Below are 18324 nucleotides of genomic sequence, written 5' to 3' on the forward strand. Positions count from 1 at the left end.
GCTATAAGCCCTGCCTATCTATCTGTCTATCTACCTACCTACCTATCATCTTTATCTTAACAAGCAATGAGACTATAACCCCTGCCTGCCTATCTATCTATCTATCTATCTATCTATCTATCTATCTATCTACCTACCTATCTATCTATCTATCATCTTTATCTTAACAAGCAGTGCGACTGTAAGCCTGCCTCCAGGGCTAATGGTTTCGCAGGGAGGTACCTTTGGAAAGCTCGTGGCTGCCCCCGTACTTATTTGCGCCTTCTTCATGTCCACTTAAGTGACAACTCTAGTCCCTAGGCTGCGGAGTCTACTGAGGCAGGAGCCGTTGGGCCAGCTGGCGCGCTCTCCTCAGCTCTCACGCCTGCGAGACGCGGACTGATCCCCGGCGCCTTCCGTCCTCGCAGCACCGCGGCGAAGGAGTCTGGGAGGGGGTCGGGGAAGGAAAAGACGCGAGAGAGATTAAGTAATTGGCTCTCAAAGACACAACAGGACTTTAACGTTCGGCTCCGAAGCACAGCTTTCAAACGCACGCCCCCTGAGCCGCCTTGGCTCCGCCCCTCAACGACGTCACACAAACCTCCTCCCGGGTCTCCGCAGATTGGTCGGGGCCTCAGCCTTTGATAAACGGTTAAAAACACTCGACATTTGCTTCCGGGTGTGGAGTGCGAGCTTCCGACGCAGCCGTCGGAGGCGCGAAGATTTTGCTTCCGGGTCTTACTGCGCCCCAGGCGTAGAGCCGGAAGCCTCGCATTCTGCTTCCGGTCTTGGGCTGGCGTCTCTGGCGCGGAGGTTTCTGGGAGCCTGGAGTTGAAATGGTTCGTGGGTGAACATCGGTGGGTGCTGCGTCGGTCCCCGCCAAGGTAAGCCGCCGGGGCAGGGAGGTCTGTGGTCCTTGTGCGGACGGCGCCGGCAAGCCGGGATCGCCGTGACGACGGCCGCGGTTCCTGGGTGGCGGGCGGGAGCTGCGGCCGAGCCCGGAGCGATCACCGGCCGGAGGGCGGGACGGGGCTGTCTGAGCGTGCTGCCTTAGCTCACGGAGGCCCAGTAGCCCCGAGGTTAGGCTGGAATTCTTAGTTGACAGCTCAAAACTGAAAGTGCCACAGGATTCTCTTGCTGCTGCAGCGACGCAGTCTCATGTAGCCCAGACTAACTTCGAACTCCTGATTCTCCTGTTTTCGCCTCCTAAGCTCCTGGGATCACAGGAGTACCCATCACACCCACTTCTGGATGGGTTCTTGGTGTTTCTCGGGGTGGAGTTCCGATTTTCTGAGCATTGCTTAAGTTACAGCGTACCAGTGTACCAAATGTCTTACTATTGTAGAAGAAAATTGGATCAGCAACATTGTTGGGTAGTGTTACCTATTGTAAATGTCATTGAGTTTTAGACAAACTGTAAGACACTCAAGTTTATCAGTGACTTTAAAGGAATTATGGTGTTTTGTTTTGGGTTTTCTTTTTTTTTTTTGGTCTATTTGCTATTTTGTGGGGCTTCTCACAATGCAAATCTTGGCTAGGCATGGTGGTACACACCTTTAATTCCAGCACTCCGAAGACAGAGTTGGGTAGATCTCTGGAGGGTTCTAGGGCAGCCTGATGTACATAGTTAGTTCCAGGTCAGCCAGAGCTACATAGTGAGATCCCATCTCAAAACAAACAACTACAAAACCTCAAGAACCTAGTGCTAGTAGGAAAACAGCAATTTTTAAGTCGTTTATTTTAAAAGCCACATGACACTATTGTACAAGATCTGCCGTGTGTCAGAATTCTCATAATGATACTATAGAAATATCAGTATTCCTGAGATGACAGAAACAAGGTAGGAGCCTTGCCCAAGGCTACCCAGCTAGATCAGAAACAAACTCAGATCTCACATGAGTTGTTTATACTGAATAACAGCTGAAGTTAGACTTCGAGTTTCCTAATTCTGCATTTGTAGAGATTTGTGTTGAAGCAAACTGCTTAAGCAATTTTGGGGAGAGTTTTGAGATTTTTCTCAAGGATAGTAATTTATGAATGATCTCTAAAACGAGAGTTCTACAGAATATAACATAAACTCCCTTTTGTCAGAATAAAAGATGACAACAGCAGCCAGACCGACTTTTGAACCTGCCAGAGGTGGAAGAGGAAAAGGAGAAGGGGATTTGAGCCAGCTCTCAAAGCAATATTCAAGCAGAGACCTTCCCTCCCACACAAAGATAAAATACAGGTAATAAGACTGCCATTTGTCTTGTTCACGGAATGACTTATGATTACGTCTAGATTATTGTATTTAAATTACCTATCTTTAAAGAAATGGAATTCAAAGGAGTTTGCAATAAAATTATGCAGTGTAGTTTTCAAGTGTTAGCAGATGAAGCGATCATTCATGATGAGCCCCTCAGAAGACTGGGCTGTACTGAATATGGGCGTGTTCTGTGACAGCCCCTGAGCTGATCAATGGTTTACATTTCAAGTAGTCTCCAGCCATATTGTCGGGAAATGTGTGCTTCAGTTTGTTCTTTTGTTGGTACTGACAACATCACAAGTGTCTCCAAGTAACCTTCAGATTAAAATATTATCTAGTCCTCTTCCATTTTGTGCTTGAGACACAGTTGCATTCTGAGTTGTCTTAAATTGCTGTGGCCGTATAGGTTCTTTTCCTTGACAAGTGAGAATAGCATTTTTAACCCAGTTCTCTTTCCACTTAAGACAAACTACACAAGATGCTCCTGAAGAGGTTCGCAACCGTGACTTTAGGAGAGAATTGGAGGAGAGAGAGAGAGCTGCTGCAAGGGAAAAAAATAGGGACCGTCCGACCCGAGGTACCCACCCTGTCACAAGTGTTGTTTCAGAATTGTGTCGTGGAAGTGGTTTGTTGTATCTTAGTAATTGAAAATAACAGTTTTGTGCACTGTACCTCTTTGATACATGATTAGAGATGAGAGCCAGGCAGTGGTGGCACACGCCTTTAATCCCAGCACTAGGGAGGCAGAGGCAGGCGGATCTCTGTGAGTTCGAGGCCAGCCTGGTCTACAGAGCTAGTTCCGGGACAGGTTCCAAAGCTACAGAGAAACCCTGTCTCAAAAAAAACAGGAAAAAAAATGATTAGCAATGATAATGGGGTTCATTCTAGTCGCATCTTTTCATGCTTGGTACTAGAAGAAATGGTGACCTGAGGTGTTTAAAAGCTGTCGTCTCAGTTCCTGTCATTGGACTTTGGCTTGGACTTTCTAGCAGCTGGAACCCAGGCCTTCTGTTAGAGCTGTCCTGTTTTATTTGCTACCTCATGTAATCGGAGAGTAATGAGAGGAGCGTCAGTTACCCTTCTTGTGTTTTTGGTGTGTGTGAACATTGGCTAAATTTCCTGAGATGCCATGATCCTCATAACTCACTAATTCATTTAATGTTTACCAGCAAATATTTATCCAAGGCCTATTTGCCAGTCACTGGGCGATTCCCCGCTGTCACTGTGCTTTGTATGCATCCTTTTTGTTTTAAAATACAGTACTAGTTTCATTAACTAAATGTTTGTTTTCTTCAGAACATACAACTTCCTCTTCTGTGTCCAAGAAGCCCCGCTTAGACCAGATCCCTGCTGCCAACCTTGATGCCGATGACCCTCTCACGGATGTATGTGGTGGTGCTTTGGGGTTCTGTTTGGTTTGGTTTGGTTTTTGTGTTTTTGTTTGTTTGTTTGTTTTTGCCTCCTAAGTGCTGGAAATGGACCACTGCCACTGGTCCTAGTTCTTGAAAATTTTTTTAATATTTTGACATTGTGAAGTGATCTGTGTTTGTTTTTACCTAATGTTACCAACATATATTGTTGACCTCGACTTTAAACTTAGTAATTGTCCAAAGTATTCTGTGTCAAAGACTTTTACTACAGGTCTAGTTTGGAGGGTTGCATGAAAGCAGTCTGTGAGAGAGGGTGTGCCCACCTGGGACTGAATCGAGTTGTGGCGAAAGGTTAAGCTGCCTTGCTGTAACACACAGGACTCTCAGAGACTGAGTGCCCTAGGAGCAGCACCTTTGACCTTTCTACCCAGTCGATATGATGCCCTTTTCAGACACATAGTGCCCGTGGGCCTCTTAGTGAACAGGGAGCGTGAACATTCAGTGGGACCCTGCAGCCTTTTTATGTTAAATGTAGCTCAGGCTGGCCTGGTAATGACAGCCTTCCAGTCTCATGCTTCAACCTCCTAAGTGCTGGGTTTACAAATGTCGTCTACTACACCTAACTCCCCACTTCACTTGGCCATTTTCTATGTAACTGAACATAATGTGAGACCTTTCTTAAGTATCTAATTGCACACATATGTCAGCAATCATTATATTATTATAATTTATGAGTTATTCTGATAAATAAGAAGCCTTTCATTAAGTGAAATTATGTTATTCATTCAAAATATTTTCTTTTGGAATTTGAGCACCCTTATGCTGGCTTAGCCATTATGTGCTACGTGAACTCTTCCAAGGTGAGACACTGTGCATGTCCTGTGTTTCATTCTGAAGCATTGCTTCTTTTGGAATGTTTCCATATGAAAATCCTTTTTTGCCTGGTGGTGGTGGCACACACCTTTAATCCTGGCACTCAGGAGGCAGAGGCATGCAGATCTCTATGAGTTTAAGGTCAGTCTGGTCTACAAAGCAAGTTCCAAGACAGCTGTCGCACAGAGAAACCCTGTCTTGACACCACCCCCAAAAAAATTCTTTTTGACCATCTAAATATGAAAGGTATTTTATCAAAGGTTGCCATTTTAGTTAGTATTTATAATTTTTTGTCAGGTTTTATCTCTGTTTTATTGGCTGTTGGTTTTACTATGATATTTCAGTGCGTCCACTTTCTGTGAGAAGGTGAATGATGTGTCCCGGGCCTTGCTTTGTCACAGGAGGACGACGAGGATTTTGAAGAGGAGAGCGATGACGATGACACTGCAGCTCTTCTGGCAGAGCTGGAGAAAATCAAGAAGGAACGAGCTGAGGAGCAGGCCAGGAAGGTAGTGCTTGACACTCAGTTTCTCCACCCACATCTACGTCCCCTAATTATGTTTTGTTTTTGTTTGTTTGTTTGTTTGCTTTTTGTGTTTTGTTTTTCGAGACAGGGTTTCTCTGTGGCTTTGGAGCCTGTCCTGGAACTAGCTCTGTAGACCAGGCTGGTCTCGAACTCACAGAGATCCGTCTGCCTCTGCCTCCCGAGTGCTGGGATTAAAGGCGTGTGCCACCACCGCCCGGCTCCCCTAATTATGTTGACAGCTCCTTTCAGATAGTTTACAAATGAGTAATGTTCAACTTTTAACAAACAAGGGCACTTTAGTCTTCTAATTAGATGTAAGATTGTCTGAAGCACTTGTTCCCCACCTTCCTAATGCTGCCACCCTTTACTACAGTTCCTCATGTTACAGTGACCCCAACCATTACATTATTTCATTGTTACTTCATAACTGTAAGGAATCGAATGTAAGCATCCTCGTGTGGCTGTGCCACAGTGGCTCTACTGCGATCACAGCCCAGACTTGGTCACAATGCCTATAAATAAGGTTCCCGTGTTCCCAAAAATCGAACCTCAAGCCCAGGGGAGGGAGTGTGGATTTGATGCACAGGCTGTCTGACCATTAGGCCACAAGTAGGGAAGGAGTTGCCTTTTGTTTCCAGTGCTCTGTGTTAACTGTAAGTTTGTGTACATTATATGCTTACTCCTGGTTTTGTGACATCTTTAGAAAACATCCGTTTTTATCTGTGATTTATTTGAGGATAACTTTCAAGCGTCAGGTTTCTCCTTCCCTGATGGGGAACTGAGGGTTGAGCTCAGGTTGCCAGGCTTGTGACAAGCACCTTCACTGCTGAGTCATCTCAGTGGTCCCCTCCCCACCCCAATAAGCATGTGGTTTTTAGAAAGCTTTCTGGTCTTAATTGTAATAAATCTTGACTTTAAGGTTTCTGCAGTGACCTAAAAGATTTTCCCCACAAGTGACATTCTCTCACCTGCCAGTTACTTTCCTGGTACAAGTGAAACCTGTCGTTCGTTCACATTTGCATATTAAAGTAGAGTACCAGGAAGCTGTGTGGAGCACTAGGTTCACTAGAGTGACTTGGAGAGAGTCTCTTTCTTACCTGTTAGGTCGTCTGTTTCTGTCCCCAAAGCACAGCAGAGTAGTTTAAGTTATCTTAACAGATAGCTACAAAAGTTACAGGTAAGAATTTTAGAAATTTTGCATTTCTGTTTCTTAAAATAGGGTGATCTGAATCTGAAGAAATTAATGCTAAAATAAAAGTGAGAAAAATAATCTAGATATGGTGGCTCATATCTGTAGTCCCAACACTTAAGTGGCTAAGGCAGGAAAATCACAAGTTGAAGACCAAACTCAGCAAGTAATGAAAGCTTGTGTCTTTAAAACAAAATGGAGCGTGGTGAGATGGCTCAGCAGGAACCCACATGCTGAGAAAACAGATTCCTGCAAGTTTTCTCCTGACCGCCATTGCACTGTGGTGCCCATATACATGCATGCACATTAAATAAATATGAAAATGCTTTCTAAAAAATTGTTGTAACAAGAAAATATATAAAGATATAATAGATCACTAACAGTAAAGCATAAGAACAAAAAGTGTTTTATGTAAACTAATAGATGTACATGTTATGTTTTGCATGATACTTTGTCTTGTCTTAGGAATTACTCCTCAATAATCAGTTCTAGAGATGAAAGCTTATACTGTTAGTAATGTAAAATTAAATTCAAACTTAAATTAACATTAAGTATATTGTCTGTAGCCCTTTAAAAAGGGAAGTGATAGCCTTGCTAAACTGTTCTTTGATAGTATGTTCTTAAATTATAAATATTTATTAATATTCTCTTAAACTTAATCTGAAGGTAACTAAATAAAACATTTACATCGGCATCTCAGCTTCTCACAATTTAGAGAGACTAATGACTGTTGGCAAGATTTGAGATATTTATAATAAAAATTGCATAGTATTTACTTTTTATAAATAAGATTTTTCTGGTGTTTATCAAGAATCAAAGAGGAGTGAGTCCGTTGGTAAAGTACTTTCCTACCATGTACCAAGCCCTGGGTCCCATCCCTAACACCAAGAAGCTGGGCATGGTGTGCACACCTGTCATGTGAGGTGGATCACAAGGTCACGGTCGTCTTCTGCTACCTAGCAAGTTCCATGTCAGCTCGGGCTACAGGATGGATAACCTGTCTCCAAAAAGAGACAGGAAGGAAGGAGAAAGAAAACTGTCTTCTCTCCCTGTACGGTCTGACAGATGTTCATCTGTGAACTAACTTAAGACAGCTGACCTGGAGTTAGTAACTGTGTCTTCCTCCATCATTGGCAGGAACAAGAACAAAAAGCAGAAGAAGAGAGAATTCGCATGGAAAATATTCTGAGTGGAAACCCTCTCCTTAATCTCACTGGCCCGTCCCAGCCTCAGGCCAACTTCAAGGTTAAAAGAAGGTACTAAAAGTAGTGGGTTGGCCAAGTAGTTGGGGCACATGCTTTTAATCCAAGCAGGAGGCAGAGGGAGGCAGATTTCTGTGAGTTTGAGGCTAGCTAGCTTGGTCTACAGAGTGAGTTCCGGAACATCCAGGGCTGCACAAACTCCGTCTTAAAAAAACCATGGGGGATGGGGGTCGGGGTGGGGATAATGAGTTGAGCTACATGTATGGTCCATGATTTGTGTTATATAAGGCTTCTAAGACCCCCCCACTTCCTATTTCTAACCTCAGTCAGATTTTAGAATAATGGAAGAAGGAAAGGGACAGGGTGGCATCTTTTTAATGCATACATAATAAGTCTTTGCTTTGACCTTAGCGATAAAGCCTGTATGTGAGATGGAGTGGAAGGGTCCTCAAGACCACCCCTCCCAGTACAATTCTAAGATTCAGGGGGCTTGTCACGGCCATATTGTTGGTTGATATTGTAAGATATACCCAGATCATGCAATTGTGAATCTTCACAGGTATACATCCGGGTCATAAGTGGAAAGACATGGGCTTTCTGAACTCCTATTCCCTGTAAGAGGTCACCAAACAGTGAGACTGAAAGTTTAGACTCGATGCTCCAGATTATTGGGACTTGTCCTGCAGGAACTTGTACTGGGTGGAAGTCCAGTTAGTTGTGCACTGTAGGCACAGTGATGGTGAGAGATGAGGCGGGTCCAGTGCTGTAGGCACAGTGATGGTGAGAGATGAGGCGGGTCCAGTGCTGGCCAAGGCCAAGCTTAGAGGCAGGCTCGTGAATGCCCTCTGTACTGTGTGCAGGAGGGCACTAGAGAGCTGAAGGGTGTATGATGTGATACAGATGAGGATGCATAGGGAAGTAGAGTGAGCACTTGCAGAAGCTATGGTGTGAAGGGAGGATATGTTCTCTGTGTCAGGATGAGGAGTCCTGTTGCCTTTCCTTCCTTCTCCCTCCCCTGCTGTTGTCACAGTGTTCCTTCTGCTCATGCCCAGAGCTCCATCTTCCAAGCTCACTTCTCATCCCAGCACCATGATTCTTTTAAAGTCATAGTAGTGATAGCTGCCTTTTTCTAAACTCGTTGGCTTCTTTACTTGATCACAGTGAAAGTACGGTGACATAAAGCTAAAAATTTAACAGATTCTTGAAGACAACAGTACAATCAAGGGCAGGTTTGCTGGCAACTAGCTGTTTATCAGAGACCAGACTTCAAGCATTTGTCCCGCAGTTGCAAGACAGGAATGAGGAGGAGTGTGGCTTATGCCGAGCATGAGAAAGGAAACTTGTTTCGGGCATCATAGATCTGGAGTGGTCTGTACTTCTCTAAATCCATCTATCCTGTGTGTTTCTACAGTTGGCTCAGGTTGGTAGTAATGCATCTGGGAGTTGTCAGCATGGGCAGAAGGAAGTGAGAATTGTTTTGGTACCTGGAGTGGTGCGCAGTAGAAGTTCATAGTAAATCCTTAATAATAGTATTTGAATTTAAATCCTAGGCTAAGCTTAGCCATAGAGGAGTACAGCCAGGATACTGACATTAGTGCTGTGGGATCGATGAGTGTTGGTCTAGGGATACTGAATACTGCTGTGAGTGCTAGCAACACGGGGGCCAAAACTCTTCAGGAATGAGTTAAGAGGAAAAACACTATCAATTGTGTATTGAATATGAAGCAATCTGGCTTATTCTTCCCTTTGTGGATACAGGAGCAAACATCCCAGTTATACTAAGCTGCTCAGCTTCTCATGTGCATTAGTGCACATAGTCTGTGCGCGTTTTCCTTGTGCAGGTAGTTTCTCCTGGTGAACATGCAGCATTACACACAAGCACATTATGTAGGCTGTGTCTTCTGCGCATTTGTGCGTGTCTTTGTCATGTGTAAGGGCTTAGGTTTTTTATGGGAAGTGCTGCTCTGTAGTTATGCCCTCTACTCCCATAGCACCAACCCATGGTTGGTGTGTTTACTGCTTTCTGAAATCCAACCACGTTCTACTCCGAGCATTTCAGCAGGTATTTCTCCATTATTACTAGAGACTTAGGCCGGTCTGTGAATATTAATTGTTATATTCCTGTCATTCCCATTTTTGTTGCATTATGATGTATGATCATAGTTGATTAAAAGTATATACAAAACCATACAAAGCACCAGTAAACAGATCACTTACTGTCTAGTGATGTCTGGGTCAGGACTGTGGTCCTGCCTCTTGCTTTTAGACCTGAAAAATATCACACCTTTCCCTGAGCACAGTACGTGTGTCTGCTTCCAGCAGAGGAGTGGTCTGTGCTCTGAGTATGGGTGAGTATGGGTGAGTATGGGTGAGTATGGGTGCCCTCCTACTGTGACGACCTCCCCCCACAGGCGCGCTTGTTCGTTTGCTGTCAGTGCCAGCTTGTTAGAGTGTCTGTGCTGATCCAGCTTTCCAGCCTCCGTGGTTTTCTTGTCTCCTGAGGCAGTTGTAAGGGGTTTATTTTCTTTTCTCCCCTTTAGGTGGGACGATGACGTCGTTTTTAAGAACTGTGCAAAAGGAATAGATGATCAGAAGAAAGACAAAAGATTTGTAAACGACACACTGCGATCTGAGTTTCACAAGAAGTTCATGGAAAAATATATTAAGTAGTACAGTTTTATGTGCTTAATTAAAGTCTGAAATGTTAAGGATCAGTTTGACTTTGGGGGTTTGTTCTTTCCAGTTTTAACTTTCTCAATTTCTTTCCCCTAGTATTGTACTTTATCTGATAACGGATTTAGAAATGGCTCTAACCAGTGTCCAGTCTCTTAAATGTTTCCGGTATCATTTTCTTTCTGATATGGGGAGTAGGGAATCTGCTTGGAATAAATATTTTTAACCTAAGTAAACCATTGTCCCCAACTTTATGCTATAATTTGTGCAGCTTATGAAAAGTTGCATGATTTCTTTTCAAAATGAAAGGTATCTTTGTATGTTGTTTGTATTGCATTAAAATTTCCCTTTATCTCACATTGATTTGAGTTCCTTTGGTAGACGACAGCACTGGTTTGTAAATGTGGAGGGGGGTAAGGGGGGCTCCACTTCAGAGAACATGTCACCATTAGTCACCTGCCATGTCAGTCCTGCAAACTGATGTGCATTCCCAGGCAGTGCGTGTATTCATGTATGTTCTTTGGTGCTTGTCACTGAGATGAACAGTTTCACATCAATACAGAGCAACTCTTTGAATGGCTTATTACTATGGAACATACTTCTGTGTGAAGCCAGAGGGAGAAATAACGGTGTAAAAAGCATTATTTGAGATACAGCTTTAAATATGCCACTTTGATAGAAAATTGGGGACCACAAATTGAGTCTTTAACAATGGAAACTTTTTTTCTTTTTAATGTTATTTTGCTGTGTAGGTTCACTTCAAAACTGCATTTCTGTTCTCAGCTCTCAAGTTTACAGTGTCAGCCACCAGGCACAGCTCAGACTCTTCAGAAACAGTTGGCATGTCTCATTTCCTCTTGTCATTTAGTCATTTTCTTTTTAAAAAAAAAAAACCCAAAACATTAATTTGGGGGTTTGAGTTAATTTATTGACAATTTCACTCATTAGTTAATAGGGTTTGTTGCTCTTGCAGAGGGCATTCAATATTTGTAACAACAATCTCGGGATCTCATACCCTCTTCTGGCCTGCATACCCTACACACAGGCACATACAGAAAAAGATGCAAATTCATCCAGTGTAGAGTTGACACAGTTGTATGTTGCCTGAATTGAGAATAAAGCTGGGAATGGAACTAGGTTTTTATCTCGCAGCAGCATCCTTTGCTGTTTTTGTAAAGGGTCGGCCTCCTTTTCCCTATTGGTTGTAAGGCTGTGGTTATCTTCCTAGCCCTGTTCTTAGCTCCGGAACTGTTTTCATGCAAGCACTTTTAGGAATTTCTCGTCTCATTTTGCAGAATTCACTGTTCTCTCCTGGCCTGGGTCTCAGAGCTCTGTAAGGGGGAAAAAGGGTATCTGCCAGGTTTCCTCTCCCCCATCCTATGATCAAATGCCTTCCCTTTTCACAAAGGAGGGAGGTGATAGAGGTGGTTAGCTAATCAGAAGCAGTGGCTCAGAGCACCTGAGTATGTGAGTGTCATAGCCTGGGGCGGGGTGGAGGAAGGTTCTGTGTCAGCACTCACAGCTTGAAAGTCTCCCTTTCAAGTCCTGTGCCTCTTCCTTTCAAAGGTTGTTAAATAAGCACTGGGGGCCGAGTCTCTCCTTGAATCATGACTTCTGAGAAGGGAACAGGAAAGATGCCAGTGACAGTGACTGCCTGCATTTCATGTCGCCTGGCTAAGCCCTCAGTGAATGACCACCAGTGGAAGATGGATGAAAATAATCCCACTCACTAGCTATAGAAAATGTAAGCCACATAGGCATAACTTTAACAAAAGCCACGGCTCACTAAAAAGACCTTCCTAAATTGGAGGACTCAATACTTTAAAGTTAGTTCCACAGCCAAGAGAAATCACAATTCCAGTACATTCACACCTTTAAAATGCATTGAAGCTGGGGGCTGGAGAGATGGCTCAGAGGTTAAGAGCACTGGCTGCTCTCTTGAGTTCAATTCCCAGCAATCACATGGTGGCTCACAGCCATCTGTAATGAGATCTGGTGCCCTCTTCTGGCCTGCAGGCATATAGACAGAATATTGTATGCGTAATAAATAACTTTGAAAAAAGTATTGAAGCCAAGCATGGTGGTGCACACCTTTTATCCCAGCAGTTGGGAGGCAAAGGCAGGTGGATCTTTGAGTTTGAGGACAGCCTGGTCTATAAAGCAAGTTCCAGGATAGCCAGGCCTATTACATAAATAAACCCTGTCTCAAAACATCCCCCTAAAAAATATCTGATCAAATTATTTTAAATGTCCAATTAGAACAAATTTGTGATAGTGCAGTATGTCCTTAATTCCGAAGGCAGGTGGGATCTCTGAGTTCTAGGCCAGTCTGGTCTGTATATTGAGTTCCAAGTCAGTTGGGGCTACATAGTGAGACCATCTTAAAAAAAAAAAAAGTTTATAAGGATATGTCCAGAGAAATATCTTAACAGGAAGCAATAATAAGAATTTTACCTAAGTTTTTAAACCTCTGTGTGTGTGTGCACGCACACACACACGCTTTACTTTTGAGGACATGAGCAGGCATTTGGGTGTTGGCCCTCACCTGCCTTGAGGTAGAGTCTTTCTTGCTGCTATGTGGCATATTCCAGGCTAGCTGTCTTCTAAGCTTCCAGGACCCCACTCCCCACCCCGCCCCTGCCTCCCATCTGTGAAGGGATTATAGAGCATTACCACTGCATTCAGCTTTTCATGGGACTCAGAGATTCAAGCTCAGACTGCCAGGCACACACAGCACTTCTAGCCCCTGAACCATTTCCCTGGCCCTTCCCTACCAATTTTCAAATGGACCATAAATATGCAAATATGAGTTCGTTTCTGCTGCAAACTGGAGAACTCAGACATAGACTGTCATTGGTTTCCACACAACATACACTGTAACAGTATATATGCGTCTTTTGTAAGATGGTGTGGGCATCTGTCCTGTTCTTCTAGTACGCTATTCCAACCCTTCAAAAGAGAAAGAAACACCTGTTCGGCATTTCAGGTAAGTCAATATGGTAAAATCCTGTGTGCTTGATCTCAATATCAAGGCAGATAGATGATCACAGACTTAGTCTGAGTCAAAATAGACATCAAATGCTGATCCCTAAAACGCTTCCACAGGTCCCTCCCTGCAGAGGGTGTGAGGTCTTTGTGTCACATATAGGGAAACAGAGAGTGGTAATCATTAGGCTTGTTTATTAGACAGAAGGGATATGTATACCTATTGTCCATCCAGAAGGTTGGGTGTGAATGTTGTTTTAGTCTGGTGACCACACTAGATCCTAGGCTTCAGCTACAGAGCCCATCTCACGATAGAGGCCACATGTACTTTGCAAGACAGTTTCGATGTAGTGATGTCTTAAACATTGTGCATATGGAACTGATGCAACTGTTAGCAGGAAACTTTTTTCCAAAATTGTGCTTCGAACCAGTACCAGCTAACTAGGTTGTGCTGACCCAGATTTCCCTCTTGCCTCTCTCAGATTGTCTCTCTGCTGCATTAGCCTTTGGAGGGACCCACACGCCCCATGTGCAGAGTTCATACTCCTTCGCTGCATGGTGGCTTCTCCATGCCCCGTCCCTCAGCACACAGAGGCACTACTCCAGTCACTTGTGCCCCGTGGACAGGCGGGCTTGCTGATACCACACGCTCTCTGGGAAAGGGCATTGAGAAGACTCCCAGAGCCTGGGACTCGGGGAGAGGATATTTGTACCTTGAAGTCAGACTATTATGAGTTCCTGACCTTCCTTCCAGTGTCCAGTGACCTGAGTGTCTTCCAAATTGATAACCATTTTCAGAAGCCTACGCACAAAATTCCCTCCCTTGTTAGGGAAATAGGCCACAGATATTTGGTTCCTTCCACTTGTGTTCTACATTAAATTACTCGCGGATTTTCCTTGTCTAGATGTGAACTCAGATATCCGTGCATAGACGCGTAAAAGATGCTCAAAAATGCTTAACAAGAGAGGAAGAGCCTAGCCCTGCTGCAGCTTCATGTACCGTGACTGACTGATATACACAGGAGGCCTGCACTTTCTCAAGGGAAGGGAGAGAGTGGGTGTGAGATAGGGGGCTGGTGGGAAAAGACAGGAGAGGAGAGATGGATGGGAATTGGCTCAGGCTAGGAAAAAAATAAGTGATTGAAAGTCTGGCTGCAACTGCCCCTTGAGAAGTCCACACTAATCCTACCGAGCGTCAGCAGATGCCTGTAAGGTGTGGCCCTGTGTCGCTATCCAGGTGACAGTTACCACAGAAGACTGTAAGTCCAGGGAAAGCTCTCCCGTGAGATGCTAGGTTCAGGCAGAATGACCCGATAGCAGGCCCTAGGGGCTCCTGACTAAGCCAACAGGCCCACAGCAGATACCCGGCATTTCCCTCTGGCTCCGTGGTCCCCTGACCCTGCCTGAGCTCCAGAGAGTCAAGACCATGGGGTTAAGGGAGCAGATGGTGACCCAGACCTGAGGGACAGGGAAGGAATTTCTTGCTGTCCTGTCTCGGAGGTGTCCCCTTTCCTGACTGAGGCCTGAGATAGTGGAAATTGTGTCAAACAGAAGCAAGAGAAAGGGTTTCCATAAAGAAGGAGGGAAATCAATCCCTGGGGAAATTCCGGGTCTCAGACATGCCCAGTTCTTGTGGCTGTCTTGGGATGAAGTGAGCCCACAAAGCAGTACCCCAGGGAACTTCAGGACAGAGGTCAGGAGGGTTACATCTCTCTGGGTCCACAACCCCAAGAGCTGCGTGTCCCGGGCCACAGTGAGGCTGCCCTTCCATGAAATCGGTGCCCAAATCCAGTCTGTAGCCTCCCTTTGACCACTGTTTCATTTTGTTTCTTTTCTCCTTCATTTATATGTTCTATTTTCTTCTCATTTTACTTGTACGATTCAATTTCCTCTATGGTGCTCTCAGCTCTGCTTGCCCCTTGTATGTTCTGTATTTTATTTATTTTGTGTCTTGGTGTTTTCCCTGCATGTATGTCTGCCAGAAGAGGGCGCCAGTGCCCTGGAGCTAGGGTTAGAGATCGATGGTTGGGGGGTTACTGAAAGCATCTCAAATGCTCTTAGCCACTGAGTTCTGTATATTCTGGATTTTTTTCCTAATACCCTCCAAAGTTTATTAGCTAGCTTATTATTTATTTATTTATTTATCTCTCATACATTACATCCCAACCAGTTTTTCTCCCTCCACTTCTCCCAGTTTGTATGTATGTATGTATGTATGTATATATATATACATACATATATTTTTATATTTATATTTTATATTATATATATATATTTCACTTTTATTACTTTTATTTTGAGCTACTGAGGAACCTAGAGCCTTGCGCATACTGGGTAAAACCCTAGCCCTTCACTTTCTCCTGGCTCACGGTCACTCACACTTCACGTACACACCCTTCAGACCAGAGTAACCCCTTTCTTCCCACTGCTAGTGCGTGTTTGGCTTATGCCCTATCACAAGAAACTAGGAGGGTTTTCCTAGTTTCAGAGAAACTGTTTCCCCTGATGTGTAGTTAGAACTTAGCTTAAAGTAGAACCCAAAGGATGAAGAGTGTACTCTTACCCTTAATTAATTTGTTTGTTTGTTCATTTATTTTTAAGAGAGGCTCTTCCACGCCAGCAAGATGGCTCATTTGATAAAGGCACTTGCTGAGCAAGTCTGGTCCCAAATTCAATTTCCAGAACTTGTCTAAAGATAGAAAGGGAACCCCATTCCACAGAGTTGCCCTCTGACCTCTGCATCTGCACCATGGCACACATCCTCCATCACACACATCCAATCGTGCACATTTTAAAGTGCTAGGATCTTCACTGGCAATGAGCAGGTCTGTTGTCACTGTCCAATCATGCTTGACCAGCCTTTGCAGAGTCCCACGGCCTGGCTGAGAAGAGGGGCAAGAGGCAACAACTCTCCACAGTTCCTGCTAACTGGGGCACACGTTAGTGAGCTCCTGAGACATCTAGAGCCTCCTTTAAACCCAGAGTCCCAAGGCATTAAAGCTGCTTATTTGAGAGGTTATGGGTTTATATTTCAGAGGCTTTTCCAGCCCCCGTTCACCAAGGGATCATGAGTTGACCCTCGAACTGGAATGAACATGGAGACATGAGCCCATGGTTTCCACCAACCCAGGCTGACTTAATAGCATTCATAACCCTCACGTGAGCTTCAAAGTTAGGCGGACTCTCTCAGACTGTGAGAGCCCTACTGGGCTGTGCTTGCTGCTACCCAGGCTCTCCCATTGGTCCCCACAACAAGCTCCTACACACAATGCAAATAAAGTCATCGTCAGCTACTATAGCAGAATGCCTTCCTAAGTTCAGTTCTCCCATTAGCCAGCTGAGCCATGCCATACCTCAGAGGGGCGGCAGCAGCAGCAGCAGCCCAGGCATCCTGACCTTGACTTGCTGCTGTGCCTTGTGTGAGAACTCACTTGAAGTGGCCAACACAGGGGAAATCCCATTTTATAAATGGAATTCCAAGTCCTAGGTCAGACTCAGGGTCAGACCAGAATCCCCCTGTACTGGCCAGAGTCTAGGTCCCTATGGCCCAGCAGCTCTCCAGAAGATGACGGTCCTCAAGTGTGTGGAGCCAGGACCACAGTCCTCTGTAGAAGGATGAGCCTGGAAATGACCTTATTTCCACACCGACCCTGTCTCCACAAGACACCAGGACTGTGGCCTCTGCCTTTGTAGCTGCAGAGTGTTCTGGCTGTTCTGTGGAGTCTGAAGAGGATCAAAGGAGGCTGGCCCAGTGCAGCGACTTGAAAGCATCACCTAGAGACACCGGCCCCCAGGCGTGTTCTTGATAGGGGCAGCGCTCAGAGGAAAGCCAGGTTTCTTTGCTTTTAAAAGTTTGAAGGTGAATGTTAGAGAAGGAGCCAGCTGTGCTCTTCATCCCCCGTGGCTTAGATGGCTTTAATTCAGAAGCTCTGAAAGCAAAGAGTGATATTTAGAAGCACAGTTCCCAGAAATAGGCCGGGAGAAGAAGCTGCAGCTACCTGGGGAACGCACTGGGGTCAGAGAATCAGCCCCAACCCTCCCCCGCCATCATCAGTGTCTCCTCCAAGGTTCAGGGAAAGTTTCCTGTCCCTGGACTTCATTGGTGCCCCACTTCCTCCTGCAGGGGTAACAGTGCCCTATTGCAGCAATAGAGTACTTGAATTTGTTGAGGAGGAAGGTTGAGGAGGGGGCGTGTGTGGTTGGGGAGATGAGGGAGTTCTGATTTGCTGAGATAATGCTCTATTATGTCTAGGACTGAGGGTTTGGTGTATTTTATATTATATGCCGTTCACAAGAGCCCAAATGGGATGCTCTGTTTCTCTGCCAGAAACGAGGAGACAGGCTCAGATTTGGGTGGGTGCCTCTTGAGAAGGGTCCGTATCTGTGATATAGTGGTCCTGACTACAAAGCAGGGTCCTGTGTGAGGCCAGCAAACCATACTCTGATTTCTCCCAGGAGGCCTTGCATGTCCATCTAAGAGACTTGGAATATGATGGTGCCCTGATAGAACACTGTGTTCCACCACAGGAGCTCAGCAGGGCTTTCATCACCCCTAAGAAACTGAACACAGCCCTATACACCTCGCGTCCCCTCAGCACCGGGCAGCTAACTCCTGCTGGTAATGGTTTTAGTGTCATCTCTATTCCATCGCAACTCTTCTCTAAGAATGCAGTAGGCAACACAGTGGACAAACGTCCCATTTGCACATTTGCTGTTTAAGATCCGGGTCACCCCAGATACCCTGTCGTCAGAACATAGAACCCAGAGTCAATAAACCTTTTCTCTTTTGCAATGTGTATCTGACCAAGCACAAAGAACCATCAGCTGAGATCGCTGTTGGCTCGCTGTCCAATTGTTCAGGATCCCAGAGAGACTCTGCAAGGCACTCAGCATCTTGAGAGGCCGATAAAGACTGCCCCACACTCTGGATTTGTTGTTTGGTCTGTTGATTTTGCTAATGAATAATTTACTTAAACTGTATGTTTGTCTTCCTCAAGCCAATTAGACATGGAGCTGAACATTCCCCATTTAGCCCACTGGCTGAGATGTGCCCCGATTGAAAAAGCAATTCCAAGAAGAGTGGTGGTGGCGCACGCCTTTAATCCTAGCACTCGGAAGGCAGGGGCAGGCAGTTCTCTGAGGCCAGCCTGTTCTACAGAGTGAATTCCAGGACAGCTAGAGCTCTACAGAGAAACCATGTCTCAAAAAAAAAAAAAAAACCCAAAAACAAACAAAAGAAAAAAGAAGAATAAGGAGGAGGAGGAGGAGGAAGAGGAGGA

General features: G+C 44.9%; 2 protein-coding genes across 5 annotated transcripts in view; one reads left to right on the plus strand and one right to left on the minus strand.

Moving 5' to 3' along the window:
• Positions 1-633, minus strand: part of Kdm4d (lysine demethylase 4D) — a 29723-nt gene extending 29090 nt beyond the window's left edge. For 2 of the 4 annotated variants that reach the window (XM_026778279.1, XM_005371684.3), the window contains exon 1: positions 223-532. The gene's annotated coding sequence lies outside the window, so the exon portion shown is untranslated. Of the gene's footprint in view, positions 1-222; positions 539-580 lie in introns of those variants that run through there. The other 2 variants (XM_026778278.1, XR_003376758.1) reach the window with 2 other exon arrangements.
• A 98-nt stretch (positions 634-731) lies between these two features.
• On the plus strand, positions 732-10417 carry Cwc15 (CWC15 spliceosome associated protein homolog). The gene is made up of 7 exons (XM_005371686.2): positions 732-863; positions 2071-2209; positions 2692-2804; positions 3524-3612; positions 4872-4979; positions 7323-7441; positions 9928-10417. The coding sequence occupies exons 2-7, from the start codon at positions 2079-2081 to the stop codon at positions 10055-10057; spliced, it is 690 nt and encodes a 229-aa protein (XP_005371743.1). The 5' UTR covers positions 732-863; positions 2071-2078; the 3' UTR covers positions 10058-10417.
• Positions 10418-18324: the final 7907 nt, after the last annotated feature.

The sequence above is a fragment of the Microtus ochrogaster genome, unplaced genomic scaffold, assembly GCF_000317375.1.
Source record: "Microtus ochrogaster isolate Prairie Vole_2 unplaced genomic scaffold, MicOch1.0 UNK121, whole genome shotgun sequence".
NCBI classification, from domain to species: Eukaryota; Metazoa; Chordata; class Mammalia; order Rodentia; family Cricetidae; genus Microtus; species Microtus ochrogaster.

Bases quoted from the DNA above. Each gene is read 5' to 3' on its own strand.
- Cwc15 (XM_005371686.2), top strand. From the start codon at position 2,079: ATGACAACAGCAGCCAGACCGACTTTTGAACCTGCCAGAGGTGGAAGA. The intron at 4,980-7,322 runs GTAGTGCTTGAC...CATCATTGGCAG, and splicing joins CTGAGGAGCAGGCCAGGAAG to GAACAAGAACAAAAAGCAGA. The intron at 7,442-9,927 runs GTACTAAAAGTA...TCTCCCCTTTAG, and splicing joins AACTTCAAGGTTAAAAGAAG to GTGGGACGATGACGTCGTTT.